The following is a 21,669-nucleotide window of genomic DNA, read 5'->3' as shown; positions in this document are numbered from 1 at the left end:
TGGAGGAGGGGAAGGTCTCTAACATCCACCAGCTCTGTGATGTCATCATGGACGAGGGGAAGAGGACTCCAGTGACAACCTGTGAAGCTCTGGTGAACTCCATGCCCAAGAGGGTTAAGGCAGTGCTGAAAAATAATGGCGGCCACACAAAATATTGACACTTTGGGCCCAATTTGGACATTGTCACTTAGGGGTGTACTCACTTTTGTTGCCAGAGGTTTAGACATTAATGGCTGTGTGTTGAGTTATTTTGAGGGGACAGTAAATTTACACTGTTATACAAGCTGTACACTCACTACTTTACATTGTAGCAAAGTCTCATTTCTTCAGTGTTGTCACATGAAAAGATAGAATAAAATATTTACAGAAATGTGAGGGATGTACTTACTTTTGTGAGATACTGTAAATGCGAGGCTGAGGGTACCAGGGGGGTCATGGAAGGTGTGGGGAGGGTTAGAACCTCTGTCTGGTTTTTATTGTATTGAGATGCAGGCAGAAATAAAAGCTGATGGAGGATCTCACTGCTCCCAACTCCATCCAAAACTAAAGACAAAGAGGTTCTAAAGGCTGAACATTTGTCACCTTATTACATTCTCTGCAGTTCTCTGTAATTGCATTGCCCCCCCCCCCCACCCCTGGGATCTACCTGGACCCGATCACAATCCAGTGCTGTGCCTCCATTGGCTCTCTCTCTGCTCTCCTTGCTCACAGATGCAGAAGCAGGAGCCATTGGCTCCCACTGCTGTCAATCGAATCCTGTAAGCAGAGAGCAAGGGCGGGACTGAGCTGTGGTATGTTTGTCAGTAGATGCAGACAGCCCGGCTCTGCAGTGAGCCCCCATAGGAAGGGGGAGCCCAGAAAATTAGTATTGGGGCCACTCTCATCATTACAGAACAGGTAAGTATAACATGTTTATTATTTTACAAAAATAAAAATATCCTTTACAACTGATTAATGTTTTTGGTTTGATTGAAGTTTGTTGTCCACCTTCTGCCCTGAGGAACTCTCCGGGTTACCTACAGAAAATACAAAATACATAACTGAGAGGAGACTGAGATCCTCTCCTGGGGTGGAGGCCAAACATCAGCCGAACCTTCACCGATAGACATCACAGAATCTGCCAAACTGCTTCCAACACAGAGAGATAAAGATGGTGGCTGAGCTCTGCGTGGGAGGGACCTTAGAGATATATCAGCTGGGCTCCATGTGGGAGGGACCTCAGAAAATTGGTCTGCTTGGGAGGGACCTCAGAAAATTGGTCTGCTTGGGAGGGACCTCAGAAAATTGGTCTGCTTGGGAGGGACCTCAGGAAGGGGCGAGCACCACATGTGGATGGGAAAGATCAGCAGAATCTGGAAATATATTACGGATAATTGTGATACAAAATATCATTTCCTTCCTAACACACAAAACAATCAGATTGATCTGCAAAGCATAAAACACCATCAATCGTATCAGATATCAGAGGATTATACACAAATCAATTCAGTAACTACACATCTGACTAAGGGAGTGATGTCATCACAGAGGCATGATGACATCATCACCCAGCCTGTCACTGTGTAGAAGAGAGGAATAGGCTGTACACAAATTTCCATGGCAGGAGGTGGAGGGTGGGGGATGGGGTGACAAGAATAATACATTTTCATTGTTTTTGATTGTTTTGTATTTTTTTTTTGTTTTTTTTCTTGTAGCCATGAAGGAAAATTTTCAGTCCCCGGAAACGCGTCGACTCCAATTTTTTGATGAACAACCGAAGCTTCCATGGACACATTTGTTTTGTGTTCCTCACAACATCGCTCTTATTCTGGATTCAGGTTCTTTGTATGCCGGTGGGGGTCAACCCTTTTGACAAGAGCGCCCCCATCAGAGCCATCCAGCCTTAGAAATCTGTTAGACATCCTGCATTAATTATCAGCATTCCAAGCGTCTCTCTGATTCCTATTCTGGACAGTAGAGCGGTCAGCCAATCACACCCAACCATTCTACCCCATAATACAGATCAGGATGCCGGGGATGCCGTATTTTAGGACACACCAGGAGTCTGGGGCTCCGAACACACAGCATGGAGGAACCCCAAGTAGCAGACTTAACCCTGTGCTCCTGCTATAGGGATGAGGAATGAGAGGAAGGAATTTATATCATTATTATTATTATTATTATGTCATAGCTCAGAGCTGGGCGGAGCTCTCCTTTAAGACAAAAACATCATGGCTGGAATAGGTGGAGCTCCTCAGATTGTGTATTCTGGGTCCTGCCTCCAACAGATTCCTACGCCTATGGTGTTGCCTACCAATCTTATCACACGCTGTACCCATCAGGTTCCCACCCCTATCATACTGCCCACTGAACTTCCCCATCAAACTTCCACCCCTACCATACTGCCCACTGAACTTCCCCATCAAACTTCCACCCCTACCATACTGCCCACTGAACTTCCCCATCAAACTTCCACCCCTACCATACTGCCCACTGAACTTCCCCATCAGACTTCCACCCCTATCATACTGCCCACTGAACTTCCCCATCAAACTTCCACCCTTATCATACTGCCCACTGAACTTCCCCATCAGACTTCCACCCCTCTCATACTGCCTACTGAACTTCCCCATCAGACTTCCACCCCTATCATACTGCCCACTGAACTTCCCCATCAGACTTCCACCCCTATCATACTGCCCACTGAACTTCCCCATCAGACTTCCACCCCTATCATACTGCTCACTGAACTTCCCCATCAGACTTCCACCCCTATCATACTGCCCACTGAACTTCCCCATCAAACTTCCACCCCTACCATACTGCCCACTGAACTTCCCCATCAGACTTCCACCCCTATCATACTGCTCACTGAACTTCCCCATCAGACTTCCACTCCTATCATACTGCCCACTGAACTTCCCCATCAAACTTCCACCCCTACCATACTGCCCACTGAACTTCCCCATCAGACTTCCACCCCTATCATACTGCTCACTGAACTTCCCCATCAGACTTCCACCCCTATCATACTGCCCACTGAACTTCCCCATCAAACTTCCACCCCTATCATACTGCCCACTGAACTTCCCCATCAGACTTCCACCCCTCTCATACTGCCCACTGAACTTCCCCATCAAACTTCCACCCCTATCATACTGCCCACTGAACTTCCCCATCAGACTTCCACCCCTATCATACTGCCTACTGAACTTGTCATACTACCAATCCCCACCGTGCTACCCATCAAACTTCCCCATCAGACTCCTGCCCCTATCAAGATGCCCACTGAACTTCCTCATCCTGCCCCATCAGACTCCTACCCCCACCGTACTACCCACTGAATTTCACCCATCCTGCCTGTATCATACTCTCATTCCCACCATGCTACCCATCAAACTTCCCCCATCAGACTCCCACCCCTATCATGCTGCCCACTGAACTTCATCCATTCTGTCCCATTAGACTCCCACCCCTATCATGCTGCCCACTAAACTTCATCCATCCTGCCCCATCAGACTCCCACCCCTATCATGCTGCCCACTAAACTTCATCCATCCTGCACCATCAGACTCCCACCCCTATCATGCTGCCCACTAAACTTCCCTATCCGGCCTGTGTCATACTCTCACTATTCTACCCACCAAACTTCGCCCAAATGCACTCCCACTCCTATAATGCTGCCCACTGAACATCCCCATCCTGCCCCATAAGACTCCTACCCCCACCCTACTACCCACTGAACTTCACCCATCCTGTCTGTTTCCTACTCTCACTCCCACCATACTCTCATTCCCACCATGCTACCCATCAAACTTCCCCCATCAGACTCCCACCCCTATCATGCTGCCCACTGAACTTCCTCATCCTGCCCCATCAGACTCCCACCCCTATCATGTTGCCCACTAAATGTACCCATCCTGCCTGTGTCATACTCTCACTCCCACTGTGCTAACCACTGACTTTCACATATCCTGCCTGAGTCATACTACGATTCCCACCATGCTACCCACCACATTTCCCCAATTTTGCCCCCGCAGACTCCCACCATCCCCATACTGCCCACAACAGTTCTTCCATCCTTCCCCTATCAGACCCCCCCCCCCCCTTCCCTCCATGCTGCCCACCGAATTTCCGTTCTGCCCTTGTCAGGCTTCTACCTCCACCAAACTCCCTACTAAACTCCCACCCCCACTTTACTGCCCACCAAACTTCCCCTATCCTGCCCCGCCATGGTGCCCACTGAACTTCCCCATCCTTCACCAGGGACAGGATAACATTATTTAGCCAGGACATCAGATTTGCAGAGAGAATCTCCATGTCGGTAGCGGTGGCAGTGGTACAGATGGAAGTTCTGGCATATTAGCGGTCTGTATGCCAGGAGCCCCGAGAAAAGGGCGCTGTGAAAAGGCAAAGTAATAGATTGTAAGCTCTTATGACCAGGGCCCTCCTAACCCTCTTCTATTTAATTGTATTGTTGCTGTACTGTCTCCCTTTATTATGTACAGCACTGCACAAACTGTTGGCGCCATATAAATCCTGTATAATAATAAAGTGATATCGGTTCCTTATGGCGGCCATTTTGAATAATCGTCTGCAGCGTCCGACGCTCCTGACAGTCAGAGATTCCGGATATGTCAATGTTTCCACCGCTTGTTACTCAGCAATAATAAAATGAAAGTATCAATGTACAAAATATTTCAGCATTGTCTCCCAGCGATCCACAACACTACATGTCAGCGAATCCCGCGCGGATAATATGAGAAGAGGAATGTCGGGAATAGATCGACCGCTCCATAAATGAATAGAGAATCGTTATACAGAAGGAATGGAGATCAATGAGCTTAGTAAATACAGTGAAGCAGAGTTTAATCTGAATACCCAATCACGTGTGAGAGAAATGAAACAAATGATTGCTTGTTAGCACACGATTGGATGATTGGACCAGGCTTCACCTTATTCACTAATCTCAGTGAAGGGTCTATATATTCCTTTAATGAATAACCCCAATTCTACCAGACACCCCAAAAATCAACATCACCGATCCTAACCCTACCAGATACCTCAAAAACCAACAGGATTGACCCTAACCCTAGCAGACAGACACCCAAAAAACCAACATCATTGACCCTAACCCTACCAGACACCCCAAAAACCACATGACTGACCCTAACCCTACCAGACAGACACCCAAAAAACTAACTTCATTGACCCTAACTCCACCAAACACCCCAAAAATCACCAACCCTTACTCTACCATATACACCAAAAATCACACATTACTGACCTTAACTCTACCAGATACCCCAAAAACCAACATGATTGACCCTAACCATATCAGACACCCCAAGAATCAACATCACCGATCCTAACCCTACCAGACACCCCAAAAACCAACATGATTGACCCTAACTCCACCAAATACCCCATAAATCACCAACCTTTACTCTACCATATACCCCACAAATCAAACATTACTGACTCTAACCCTACCAGATACCCCAAAAACCATTACAAACCCTAACCCCACCAGAAACCCCCAAAATCCAACATCATTGACCCTAACTCTACCAGACACCCCAAAAATCCAGCATTATTAACCTTAACCCTACCAGATACCCCAAAAACCAACATCACAAACCCTAACCCAGAAGACACCCAAAAAACCAACATCATTGACCCTAACTCTACCAGACACCCCAAAAATCCAGCATTATTAACCTTAACCCTACCAGATACCCCAAAAACTCAACATCACAAACCCTAACCCTACCGGATACCCCAAAAAACTCAATGTCATCATCAACCCTAACCCTACCAGACACCTTAAAAACCCAATTTCACCAACTCTAACCCTACCAGGCACCCCAAAAACCACAATTACTGATCCTAACCCTATCAGATACCCCAAAAACCAACATAATCAACCTTAACCCTACAAGACACCCCAAAAATCCAACATCACCAACCCTAACCCTACCAAACACCCTGAAAATCCAACATCACCAACCCTAACCCTACAAGACACCCCAAAAAAGCAACTAATCAATTAGCATTGACTCCCCCCAGCAATACAACCTCAGATACAGCGAAATAATGATAGAAAATGAAGCGATCACATTGGCTGCAATACATCCAAATAGTTCTTATTTCAGACACTTTGATGAATTGATCTCTGATTAGCCGACACAAGCGGGCTGATTTACTAAAGGAGTTGCGAATCTTCAGACAGTAAATGGTGATTATTCGCTCAATCATCCAATCAGACAAAAAAGTAAACAGGAATTTCCTCCTCCCATGATTGGAGTGAATATTCGCCATTGATTATATGAGGATTCTCCACTCCTTTAGTAAGTCAGCCAGCCTGGTGATATAATGAAGCCTCTATAGACAATGGCGCAGTACACGCTCTGACACAGAACACCGAGCGCTGTCACTCCACCACACACAGCTACAATCTAATTACATGTTCAGATAATAATACGCTGACTTGGGGCAATTTATCAAAGTTCAGGGATTTTCCCCCCGTCGTCTGCCGTCCCGTCGCCTGAAAAATTCCCCGCTTATGAAAAAATTGACAAAAATGAGCTCTAGCGAGGCGGACGGGGAGACGCCATTCAGGTGCAGCTGTGCGATTGTACAGAGCGCTACTGTATACATCGCAGATATACATAATCAGGCTGAAAAGAGTCCATCCAGTGCAACCAATAATAGAAAACTGCCATATAGACATCCTATAGACACCACACATCCTAAGGACAACCCTATAGACACCACACATCCTAAGGACAACCCTATAGACACCACACATCCTAAGGAGAACCCTATAGACACCACACATGATATAGACACCCTATAGACACCACACATCCTAAGGAGAACCCTATAGACACCACACATCCTAAGGACAACCCTATAGACACCACACATGATATAGACACCCTATAGACACCACACATCCTAAGGAGAACCCTATAGACACCACACATGATATAGACACAGCACCTCATATAGACACCCTATAGAGTCACCACATATCATACAGACACTCTATAGACACCATACATGATATAGACACCACAAATCCTAAGGACAAGCCTATAGACACCACATATCACATATACACTCTATAGACACCGCACATGATAAGCACCTCATACAGACACCCTATAGGCACCGCACATGATATAAACACTCTATAGACACAGCACCTCATATAGACACTCTATAGACACTGCACATGATATAGACAACCTTATAGACACAGCACATCATATGAACACCCTATAGACACTGCTCATCATAAAGACAACCCTATAGACATCACACATCATATAGATAACCCTTTATACACTGTGCATCATATAGACAACCCTATACACACCGCACATAATATAGACAACCCTATAGTCACGCACATAATATAGACAATTCTATAGACAAAATGCATCATATAGACAACTCTATAGACACCGCGCATTATATAGACAACCCTACAGACACACCACATTATATAGATACTCTATAGACACCATGCATCATATGGACACCCTATAGACACCACACATAATATAGACACCGCAAATCATATAGACACTCTATAGACATAGGCATTATATAGCTACCCTATAGACAGAGTGCATCATATGGAAACCCTAAAGACACTGCACAACTTTTAGACACCCTATAAACCTCACGCATCATATAGACACCTTACAGACACTGCACATTATATAGACAACCTTATAGACACAGCACATCATATAGGTAACCCATAGATACAGACGATTATATAGACAACCTTATAGACACAGCGCATCATATAGACAACCTATACAGCGGATCATATAGACAACCATATAGACAGTGCATCATATAGACAACCCTACAGACGCAGGACATTATATAGACAACCTATAGATACAGCATGTCATATAGACAACCCTATATACACCCTTCATAATATAGACACCCCATAGACACTGCACATCATATAGACAACCTATAGACACCGCACATCATATAAACAGCCTATAGATACAGCGCATCATATAGACAACCTATAGATACAGCGCGTCATATAGACAACCTATAGATACAGCGCGTCATATAGACAACCTATAGATACAGCGCATCATATAGACAACCTATAGATACAGCGCGTCATATAGACAACCTATAGATACAGCGCATCATATAGACAACCTATAGATACAGCGCATCATATAGACAACCTATAGATACAGCGCGTCATATAGACAACCTATAGATACAGCGCATCATATAGACAACCTATAGATACAGCGCATCATATAGACAACCTATAGATACAGCGCGTCATATAGACAACCCTATATACACCCTTCATAATATAGACACCCCATAGACACTGTGCATCATATAGACAACCTATAGACACCGCACATCATATAAACAGTCTATAGATACAGCGCATTATATAAACAGCCTATAGATAGAGCACATCATATAGACAACCTATAGACACCGCATATCCAGAGGAAGGCAAAACACCCCAATAATGCATGATCCAATCCGCTCCAACTGGGAAAACATTCCTTCCTGACCCCTCAGGATGCAATCACATATTCATATGTAAGCTTAACCAAAATAAGTGGCGCCAACTAGACGCAGCACGCCATCACACATAGGTGAGAGTACCCACATTTCTCTTCAGGGTCATTTGTAATAAATAAAGTTGCTTGATATAAATTATCTGAGGTATAGTAATTGAAACAATTGATGCAAAAAAATTATATAAAAGGATTTAAAAAATGTAATCAAATACAGATAAACTTGATAGAAAAAAATTAGAAACGAATATAATAAACTGATATAAACCGGCACAAAAAAATGAAAACTGATATAATGAGACTAATGGAAAAACCAACAGAAACTGATACAAAAGAGACAAAAATAAACCAACATAAACTGCAATAAACTATTACAAATAAACAAATGGAAAAAACAAAAACAAAAAAAAAACAAAAACAACGTGAACCGATACAAAAATGATACCAATTGATCTAGGCCTCATCTACACCGCCCTAAACAAAGGAATTTACAACCAATTCTTATTTACTGATCTGAATGCAGCCGCATTGTTCTCAATGGAGGCGTTCACCCGGGAGCTGCAAATACGCTTTGCGTTTAATTCCGCAACACCAAATCCAAAAATCTGCATCGGAGGACATCCGTATACATGTATACCACGGGGGAAAGGGCACGGCCATTTTATCACTCTAAAAAAATTATCTATTTACTGATCAATTATATAGGAAATTTTGTTATTTGCCTAATGATCAAAAATACTTTTCCTGGTTGTGATATGGCCAAAAACTGATAGAAAAATGATACAAATAAACCGATACATACTGACATAAATAAACTGATAGAAAATGATACAAATAAACAAAGAAAAACAAATAGAAATGATACAAATAAACAAATAAAAACAAATAGAAAATGATACAAATAAATAAATAAAAACAAATAGAAACCGATACAAAAAAAGATACATACTGACACTTGGAAACCAATAGAAACTGCCAGAAATAAACTGATAGAAACCAATACAAAGAATGATACAAATAAACTGATAAAAACAAATAGAAACCAATACAAATAAACTGATATATACTGCCATAAATAAACTGAAAGAAACCAATATAAACAAATACAAATAAGACAATAAATAAAACGAATAGAAATTGATAAAAAAAAAAACTGATATATTCTGATACAAATAAAGTAAAAAAAATAAAAATACAAACTGAAGAAAAAAAAACACAATATCTATCTATCTATCTATCTATCTATCTATCTATCTATATATATATTTTTTTTAGTGCTTACAAATGCTGAGGAAAAGCGCCAGTCGGTGAAGCTGAGAATGAAAGAAATCCGCACTTTAGGAAAATATTTTCCAAAATGTAGAAGCTAGCACTCTACCTCGACACAAGATATATACAAGTGTATACGCTGCTCTTTTCCCGTTCGAGTCGGTAACGTAACGCGCTATTTTAGCGCCGAAATGCGACAACTCATCAGTTTCCCAAAAATAAAATGAGTTCAAAGCAACGCATTTCTGAAACAAGAAAATTGCCCAAATAGAGAGAAGACATCGCCGCCGAGGACGCCTCAAATTATTATTATTATTATACAGGATTTATATAGCGCCAACAGTTTGCGCAGCGTTTTACAATTTGTAATGGCGTCACAACTGTGAGATTCCAGGATTTCCAGGTAAATAAATGGACTAAAAATACACAAAGAGGACGCAGAAAAATGGAACCTTCTAGAAGCTCCACCAACATAAAAACTTAATGGTGAGAAAAAATATTATTATTAATCATAATAATAATAATAATAATAACCCCAGGCTCAGTATATAGACACCGCCTATGTCAGCACCATAATAAATATCTCCTCTCTCTGTATACTCTGCACTATACAGACAATAATATATATATATTTTAGTATCTTGTTTTTTTTTTTCCAGACCTGCAGATGTTCTACTGAAACTTCTCTCCAAAATAATCGTTTATAAATGAGCAGAAATCGGATCTATGGTGTGAGGGCCCCCATTGCCCTCGGATCACCAGGGATGATAATAATAATAATTGTGAAATGCAGCTCGGAATAGAAGGTGGCCGAATCTTCTGTTCCCGGTCACCGATCTGGGTGAGATGTACATCGTACAAAGTCCCCGATCTGTCTGCACCGATATTATGTTCAGCAATATATTATATTATTATTATTATCAGCGTCGATCCCCCTAGAATAATTTATCTTCCGATCCCCAGAGGAAATATTTCCCGACTTCCGCCGACTTTTTCTAATAATACTGAGATGAAGAAATAATGAAGACTCGGATTTGCGGTGGAGATTCGGGGTGGGGGTGGGGGTGTATTTGGAGTGGGGGTGGGGGGTGTATTTGGAGTGGGGGTGTACTTGGGGTGGGGGTGGGGGTGTATTTGGGGGGGGGAGGATGGGTGTTTTTTTTTTTGGGGGGGGGGGGGTCATCCTGTCTCGGGGTATTTCGGGTCCCCTCTCCTATGTCAGGCATCGATAGACAATATCGTTCTGTATTATAGATCGGACAGGAGAGACACGATAATGATAATATCGGTGATAATAATCTGCTGACAGCGGGGGGGAGGATCGTTACTATCGCCGGAAGGTAAATACAGAGAAATGTTGGAATAATAAGAGATAATATTTCCGATCTCCGCCGATAATAACACCGCCGATCGGTAATCAATCAATCAATTACTAGATCGGGATACAGACGATACAATTCTCCGAGGAAATCCTTACAATAATTTTCTCATAAAAGGGGAATTTTTCTTCATCAGAAAACGATAGAAATAAAATCGGGATTTCTCTATTTACCATTCATGTGTTATTATCGCACCGACAGATTTCCCCTCCATTTCTATCGGTAGATTTATGGCCGATCTCCCCTCCCTTCTGTATAAATATATATTACATTCTATACAATCACATCTCTCTCTCTATATATATATGAGGATATATCAAACATTATAATATTATTATATACACTCAGGTATGGGGGGAGGGGGGGTACACACAGGCGGTCGGGTCGTAAATTGCATTCGATATAATCTTCCCATAAAGGGGACACACAATACTGGCCGATAATTATCACCCTTGTCTGACTCTAATAATTCTCTCATATAAAGAGATCGGGCGATCATCGCATCAATACATCAATATAAATCGATGAAAGTTCTCCATCGGGACAGAAATAATCACCAAGAAATCGGATAATTCACAATGAGATGATCGGTCCTGTGTGGGGGATAAATATTGTGGGGGGGAGGAAGCGTGGTGCCGGGTTCTGTATGGGGGTTTATAAGGCGGGGGGGCTGTATGGTGGGGGGGGTATAGTGCAGGGGGGGGCTGTATGGTGTGTAGAGGGGGGGGGGGTATAGTGCAGGGGGGGGGGCTGTATGGGGAAGGAAGGGGTGTAGAAAGGATTGTGTGTGTGAGGGGGCCGGGGTGTATGCAGTTGGGGTGTATGGTGAAGGAGGAAGGGGGGTTGTGTGGGGGGGGGGGGTATGGTGTGGAGGGCTCTATGGTGGGGGTGTATGGTGGAGGAAGGGGGGTTGTGTGTGTGGGGGGGGGGGGCTATGCGGTGTGGGGGGGGGTTATAGTGTGGAGGGCTCTATGGTGGGGGTGTAGGGTTGGTGGCAGGTGTGAATGGGGGGGGGGGGGTATGGTGAGGAGGGCTCTATGGGGGGGGTGTAGAGTTGGTGGCAGGTGTGAATGGGGGGGGGTGTATGGTGGAGGAAGGGGGGTTGTGTGTGTGGGGGGGGGAGGGCTATGCAGTTGGGGTGTATGGTGGAGGAAGGGGGGTTGTGTGGTGTGTGTGTGTGTGGGGGGGGGGATATGGTGTGGAGGGCTCTATGGTGGGGGTGTAGGGTTGGTGGCAGGTGTGAATGGGGGGGGGTATGGTGAGGAGGGTTCTATGGGGGGGGGGGGTGTAGGGTTGGTGGCAGGTGTGAATGGGGGGGGGGTATGGTGAGGAGGGCTCTATGGGGGGGGGGTGTAGGGTTGGTGGCAGGTGTGAATGGGGGGGGGGTATGGTGAGGAGGGCTCTATGGGGGGGGTGTAGGGTTGGTGGCAGGTGTGAATGGGGGGGGGGGTTGTTGGATAGAAGTCGTGTCAGATATCGGACAGATTCGGATGCAGTTTTCAGGTATGATTGTGGAAAGCAGTGGGGGGAGGCAGAATGCCCCCCCCTATATAAACCACTCTCCCCTCCCCCAGCCCAGGAATAAGATGTCCAGACGATGAACTCCATTTCCGGTGGAATAATAATCGGTTTATTCATAGAAAATAAGTTATGCGCTCCTGGGGGGAGGGGCTCTCCAGTCCGGCTCGGAACTCCCCCCAGGAACAGGCTCCTCCTCAACATAATAAAATCTTTGGCTTGAAAGGAAAGTTCTGCTGCCTCCCTCCAGGGGGAGTCCACAGTCAGGGGTGGGGGTCCCCCAGAAATCACAGAGGTTGGAGGAGGGGCAGATGGTCCCGGGGGTCCTTACCTGATAGAAATCTATACAGGGGGCTCTGTGACGTACATATATATATATATTTATAGGTGGGTGGGGGAGGGGGGTCAGTCGCTCTCCTCCCTCTCTTGCACCGTGGTGGTGGAGTGGTTGTAGAGTCCCTGGGCCATCAGGTGAAGGGCCAATCCGTTCTTCAGCCCAGAAGCCTTCTTTATCTTCGCCCTCTTATTCTGGAACCAGATCTTTATCTGAGACTCGTTGAGGTTCAGCTCTTGGGCCAAGGTTTGCCTCCTCTGCTCTGTGATGTAGCGATTGGCCTGGAATTCGCTCTTCAGGCGCGCAAGCTGCTCCGCGGTGAAGGCCGTGCGGGGCCGCTTATCCTCCTTCTCATTCTTCTTCTTCTTCAACTTCCGGGTCCGGGGCCCTAAGAGGGGACACAGGGGGGGAGGGGAGACATAGAGGGGTTAGAGACTGCAGACTGAACCCCCAGGGGGGGACACATAGAGGGGTTAGAGACCCCCCAAATATTTACTATGTGCAAAAATTATTATATCTCTGACATAGAGCTTACACTCTAATGTCCCCCTCCCCCCACATACTATTATTATTATATCTCTGACATAGAGCTTACACTCTAATGTCCCCCTCCCCCCCCCCCCCATACTATTATTATTATATCTCTGACATAGAGCTTACACTCTAATGTCCCCCTCCCCCCCCCACATACTATTATTATTATATCTCTGACATAGAGCTTACACTCTAATGTCCCCCTCCCCCCCCCATACTATTATTATTATATCTCTGACATAGAGCTTACACTCTAATGTCCCCCTCCCCCCCCCACATACTATTATTATTATATCTCTGACATAGAGCTTACACTCTAATGTCCCCCCCCCACATACTATTATTATTATATCTCTGACATAGAGCTTACACTCTAATGTCCCCCCCCCCCCCACATACTATTATTATTATACCTCTGACATAGAGCTTACACTCTAATGTCCCCCCCCCCCCACATACTATTATTATTATATCTCTGACATAGAGCTTACACTCTAATGTCCCCCTCCCCCCCCCCATACTATTATTATTATATCTCTGACATAGAGCTTACACTCTAATGTCCCCCTCCCCCCCCCACATACTATTATTATTATATCTCTGACATAGAGCTTACACTCTAATGTCCCCCTCCCCCCCCCATACTATTATTATTATATCTCTGACATAGAGCTTACACTCTAATGTCCCCCTCCCCCCCCACATACTATTATTATTATATCTCTGACATAGAGCTTACACTCTAATGTCCCCCCCCCACATACTATTATTATTATATCTCTGACATAGAGCTTACACTCTAATGTCCCCCCCCCCCCACATACTATTATTATTATACCTCTGACATAGAGCTTACACTCTAATGTCCCCCCCCCCCACATACTATTATTATTATATCTCTGACATAGAGCTTACACTCTAATGCCCCCCCTCCCCCATACTATTATTATTATATCTCTGACATAGAGCTTACACTCTAATGCCCCCCCTCCCCCATACTATTATTATTATATCTCTGACATAGAGCTTACACTCTAATGCCCCCCCTCCCCCATACTATTATTATTATATCTCTGACATAGAGCTTACACTCTAATGCCCCCCCTCCCCCATACTATTATTATTATATCTCTGACATAGAGCTTACACTCTAATGCCCCCCCCCACATACTATTATTATTATATCTCTGACATAGAGCTTACACTCTAATTCCCCCCCTCCCCCATACTATTATTATTATATCTCTGACATAGAGCTTACACTCTAATGCCCCCCCCCCACATACTATTATTATTATATCTCTGACATAGAGCTTACACTCTAATGCCCCCCCTCCCCCATACTATTATTATTATATCTCTGACATAGAGCTTACACTCTAATGCCCCCCCTCCCCCATACTATTATTATTATATCTCTGACATAGAGCTTACACTCTAATGCCCCCCCCCACATACTATTATTATTATATCTCTGACATAGAGCTTACACTCTAATTCCCCCCCTCCCCCATACTATTATTATTATATCTCTGACATAGAGCTTACACTCTAATGCCCCCCCCCCCACATACTATTATTATTATATCTCTGACATAGAGCTTACACTCTAATGCCCCCCCTCCCCCATACTATTATTATTATTATATCTCTGACATAGAGCTTACACTCTAATGCCCCCCCTCCCCCATACTATTATTATTATATCTCTGACATAGAGCTTACACTCTAATGCCCCCCCCCCCCCCCCACATACTATTATTATTATATCTCTGACATAGAGCTTACACTCTAATGCCCCCCCCTCCCCCATACTATTATTATTATATCTCTGACATAGAGCTTACACTCTAATGCCCCCCCTCCCCCATACTATTATTATTATTATATCTCTGACATAGAGCTTACACTCTAATGCCCCCCCTCCCCCATACTATTATTATTATTATATCTCTGACATATACCGGAGTGCTGTACAGAGGAGTTTACACTCTAATGTCCTCCCAGTGCTGTACAGAGGGGGATGGGATTTGTGATTATTTTCGGTATAATTTGCTCCAATGATGAGGAGAGAAATCATCCAATCAGAGCGATTTCTTCCATTATTATAGAGAAATGGAGATCGGCGACCAATCACACTCCGGGGTCATGGTGATGAAATGTGATTGGCTGTCCGCTGTCATTCAGGTGAAGCCCCTCCCCCGCCCGCTCATTACTCACTCTGATACAAAGTAATAATAATGAAAATGAAACCAAATATCAACAAATAATACAAATATTACCAATACAGTACTACTACCCCCAATACAAATACTACTACCACCAATACTACTAATACTACTACCACCAATATTACTACTACCACCAATACTACTAATACTACTACCCCCAATATTACTACTAATACTACTACCACCAATACTACTACTACCACCAATATTACTACTACCACCAATACTACTACTACCACCAATATTACTACTACCACCAATACTACTACTACCACCAATATTACTACTAATACCACCAATACTACTAATACTACTAATACTACTACCACCAATACTACTAATACTACTACCACCAATATTACCACCAATACTACTAATACTACTACCACCAATATTACCACCAATACTACTAATACTACTACCACCAATATTACTACTAATACTACTACCACCAATACTACTACCCCCAATACTACTACCACCAATACTACTACTACTACCAATATTATTACTAATACTACTACCACCAATATTACTACTAATACTACTACCACCAATATTACTACTAATACTACCACCACCAATACTACTACTACTACCAATACTAATACTAATACTACTACCACCAATATTACTACTAATACTACTACTACCACCAATACTACTAATACTACTACCACCAATATTACCACCAATACTACTACTACTACTACCACCAATATTACTAATGCTACTACTACTACCACCAATACTAATACTACTACCACCAATATTACCACCAATACTACTAATACTACTACCACCAATATTACTACTAATACTACTACCACCAATATTACTACTAATACTACTACTACCACCAATACTACTAATACTACTACCACCAATATTACCACCAATACTACTACTACTACTACCACCAATATTACTAATGCTACTACTACTACCACCAATACTAATACTACTACCACCAATATTACCACCAATACTACTAATACTACTACCACCAATATTACTACTAATACTACTACCACCAATATTACTACTAATACTACTACCACCAATACTACTACTAATACTAATACTACTATTACTTCCAATACCACTACTACTACTACCAATATTACTACTACTACCACCAATACTAATACTACTACTACCAATATTACTACCAACTATACCACTACTACTACCACCAATACTAATACTACTACTACTTCTACCACCGCCAATACTACTACTACCAATACTAATACTACTACTACCACCATCAATATTAATACTACAACCACCAATATTAATACTACTACTACCCATATTACCACCAATACTACTTCTACTAATCGGACACAGCACGGCCGATGTCAGAGATCTAATAATAATAATAATAATAGAGATCTCCGCACCCCACACACACTGCAATTATTTCTTTATATCTTCACATCAGAGGAGGGAGAACAGATCAGATCGGCGGATTTTATCCCAGAAATAATATTCTCTCTGTATATATCGGAGATAGATCTGTATACGATAATAATTGGAGAGATATTTCTGTATTGCTGAGTCATCTCCAGAATCTACAATTTCTATAGATTTGTATTATTATCCTCCATGGTCATACCCCCCCCCCCCCCCCCAGCAATCTGTATACGATGTCTGTACCGATCTGTCGCAGCAACAAAATAAAGTAATAAAATAACATGGAACTATAAAAGGAAAATCCCCTCCTCCCCCCAATCACATCGGTGTGTAAATGGGCAGAACATGAAATCTGTGAGATAAAAAGGAAATCACAGACAGAAATTTCTCCTCAATATAAAAATAATAGAAATCGTACGATGTGTCATTATATCGCTCGGTCTGTTTATCTGATAGAGGAAGGAGAATGTTTCCTGTGCACAGCGCTGCGATAAATGTCGGAGCGATCTCCGATCTCTGTGTAATAATTATATTATCCATTCATAGACAGAAATTCTACAATTCAGAGGATAATAATAATAATAATAATAATATATGAGGGGGGGGGGGGGGAATCTGTTTCTGCTGTACCCGGCCGATGTTATTGCTGTATTGATCCATATATAATATATATATACTATAGCTGTATACTCCATTATGACCCATAGATATACAGAGATATATTTATATATACTGGGCCTGATTTTCACACAATAAATACATCGATTATTCAATTATTGATGATGTGAAAATTATTATTTCTGATCTCATCTGTCACCGATCTTCCTGCGATCCCGGAGATCAAATATCAATAATAATAATAATAATAATAATAATAATAATAATAATAAAAGTGGCATTTCACAATGAGTCCGAACATTGTATATATTATATATATAGATATATGATTATTGTTGTTATTATCGGTGTGATGTCGGTGGTCGGTGTAATTCTGTATTTGGGAATGTTTTTATTTTCTGAGGAAGAAATGTGATTGGAAGATCGGACTGAAATATCGTTATTGATAATACGATTGTTATTTTCTATATGTTCTTCCTAAATAAATTATTATATTATATTCGGAGTGTTGTCCCTGATATACTGGGGGTGATATACACACACCGATCTGTACAGAGCGATATTACACAAATGACCGACAAGGAATATATTTCTGTATGATATATTGTATATAGATCGGTATATATTATATTGTATATAGATCGGTATATATTATATTGTATATAGATCGGTGTATATTATATTGTATATAGATCGGTATATATTATATTGTATATAGATCGGTATATATTATATTGTATATAGATCGGTATATATTATATTGTATATAGATCAGTGTATATTGTTGTATAAATAGATCAGTATATATATTATCGGTGTATATTATATTATAATTATATATATATGTTTATATTAGTTTTATATCTCAATGCAGACTATAATTGTATATAGATCGGTGTATATTGTTGTATATATATATATAGAAATGATAATTGTATATATCGGTGTATTTTATAATTGTCTCGGGGGTCGGGCAGGTTGTACGATCTGTGTATTATGGGGGACATTAATATACAATGTATATAATAGAGAGGATTGTATGGGGGGGGGGGGGGGAGATCTGTGCGATCTGTATACAATTCTCACCTCCCGATCTCTTTCTAGGAAAATATTTCCTAATTATTACTCCGATCTGGAATATATTATATATCTCTCCTATCACCCCCCATATATATTATATATCTCTCCTACTACACCCCATATATATTATATATCTCTCCTATCACCCCCCATATATATTATATCTCTCCTACTACACCCCATATATATTATATATCTCTCCTATCACACCCCATATATATTATATATCTCTCCTATCACACCCCATATATATTATATATCTCTCCTACTACACCCCATATATATTATATATATCTCCTATCACACCCCATATATATTATATATCTCTCCTATCACACCCCATATATATTATATATATCTCCTATCACACCCCATATATATTATATATATCTCCTATCACACCCCATATATATTATATATCTCTCCTATCACACCCCATATATATTATATATCTCTCCTATCACACCCCCATATATATTATATATCTCTCCTACTACACCCCATATATATTATATATCTCTCCTATCACCCCCCATATATATTATATATCTCTCCTATCACACCCCATATATATTATATATCTCTCCTATCACCCCCCATATATATTATATATCTCTCCTATCACACCCCATATATATTATATATCTCTCCTATCACACCCCATATATATTATATATCTCTCCTACTACACCCCATATATATTATATATATCTCCTACTACACCCCATATATATTATATATATCTCCTATCACACCCCATATATATTATATATCTCTCCTACTACACCCCATATATATTATATATATCTCCTATCACACCCCATATATATTATATATCTCTCCTATCACACCCCATATATATTATATATATCTCCTATCACACCCCATATATATTATATATATCTCCTATCACACCCCATATATATTATATATCTCTCCTATCACACCCCCATATATATTATATATCTCTCCTACTACACCCCATATATATTATATATCTCTCCTATCACCCCCATATATATTATATATATCTCCTACTACACCCCCATATATATTATATATCTCCTATCACCCCCCATATATATTATATATTTCTCCTATTACACCCCCATATATATTATATATCTCTTCTATCACACCCCATATATATTATATATCTCTTCTATCACACCCCCATATATATTATATATCTCCTATTACACCCCCATATATATTATATATATCTCTCCTATCACACACCCCATATATATTATATATATCTCTCCTACTACACCCCCATATATATTATATATCTCTCCTATCACCCCCCATATATATTATATATCTCTCCTATTACACCCCATATATATTATATATCTCTCCTACTACACCCCATATATATTATATATCTCTCCTATTACACCCCATATATATTATATATCTCTCCTATTACACCCCATATATATTATATATCTCCTATTACACCCCATATATATTATATATCTCTCCTACTACACCCCATATATATTATATATATCTCCTATCACACCCCATATATATTATATTATATTGGATTTATATGTACGATAATAATTCCGGAGGAATCCCGGGAGCTGACAATCTACAATTCTATCATCTTCTATACGATGTATGGAGGAGGAATCCGAGGATCGGATAGATTGTTACATTATATATATATATATTAAATCTCACCGATATTTCCTCTATAACATTCGATCACACGCCGATATATTATTATTATTATTATTATATTACACTTTATTACATGGCGCCGATATTTATCGTATTATATAGATCACTCCGATATGAATTATTTTATGACAGCGATCTGTATTGGAGGATTGTTTGATCGATCAGAAGTCGGGGGGAAATTATCGATCAATGTGAATCGGGTGACATGAATAAATCCCCCGATGTGGGTCGGATATCGATCGGAAATCATTTTACTTTCACTTTCTATAAAAGAGCGAATCTTTCCGCCATAGAAATCCGATCTCCCCGAGGATTGGTCGGTGTGAATAATTATTTGCCCCCCCAGGAGGTGAAATCACTGGGGGGGGGGGGGGTATTATTATTAAAGAGGATTTATATATATTAATATTTTTATACCCAATGTATAATATTATTATTACTCTGGATTATTATATTATTATATTATTATTATACACAATTTATAATATTATTATTACTCTGGATTATTATATTATTATATTATTATATTATTATTATACACAATTTATATTATTACTCTGGATTATTATATTATTATTATTATTATTATTATACACAATTTATAATATTATTATTACGGATTATTGGGGATTTTTGGTTGGTAAATAATAATTGGCAGCGATTTACAATGGTTTCGGTATTCCGGGCGATGTTGATCGCACAGTCCCGGGAGATCGCACAGTCCGGGGAGGTCACACACAGACAGACAGACAGACAGACAGAGATCGGCCGATGGGCACTCACCGGAGGACGGTCGGTCGGAATATCGGGTGCAGTAGACCCAGGCAGGCCAGACCAGGGGGTCGGACTTGTTGCTGTGTGTTTGGGGTGCGGTGATGATGATGGTAGAATTGGGGTCCCCTCCTTTGGGGGTGTCGGTGGGGGGGTCGGGGTTGGGGGAGGGGTTGACGTTCTCTCTCCCGGGAGTCTCCTTCCTGCAGCCGAAGTCTGGTCGGAGGATATTATCGATGAAGAAGTTGGTGGTC

At 41.3% G+C, this 21,669-nt stretch overlaps 1 protein-coding gene across 1 annotated transcript in view; it reads right to left on the bottom strand.

Moving 5' to 3' along the window:
- Positions 1–12,849: 12,849 nt before the first annotated feature.
- Positions 12,850–21,669, bottom strand: part of EN1 (engrailed homeobox 1) — a 9,041-nt gene continuing 221 nt past the window's right edge. The window contains exons 1-2 of the mRNA XM_082262442.1: positions 21,428–21,669; positions 12,850–13,458 (exon numbers count right to left, since the gene is read on the bottom strand). The exon at positions 21,428–21,669 is cut by the window's right edge and continues 221 nt beyond it. Coding sequence (XP_082118568.1) covers positions 13,142–13,458; positions 21,428–21,669 — 559 coding nt within the window. The 3' untranslated portion in view covers positions 12,850–13,141. The remainder of the gene's footprint in view (positions 13,459–21,427) is intronic.

This window comes from Pelophylax lessonae, assembly GCF_965119305.1.
Source record: "Pelophylax lessonae genome assembly, chromosome: 6".
In the NCBI taxonomy this organism is placed as follows: Eukaryota; Metazoa; Chordata; class Amphibia; order Anura; family Ranidae; genus Pelophylax; species Pelophylax lessonae.
Note: the sequence above shows the minus strand (reverse complement) of the source record. Positions and strands in the feature narration are given on the sequence as shown.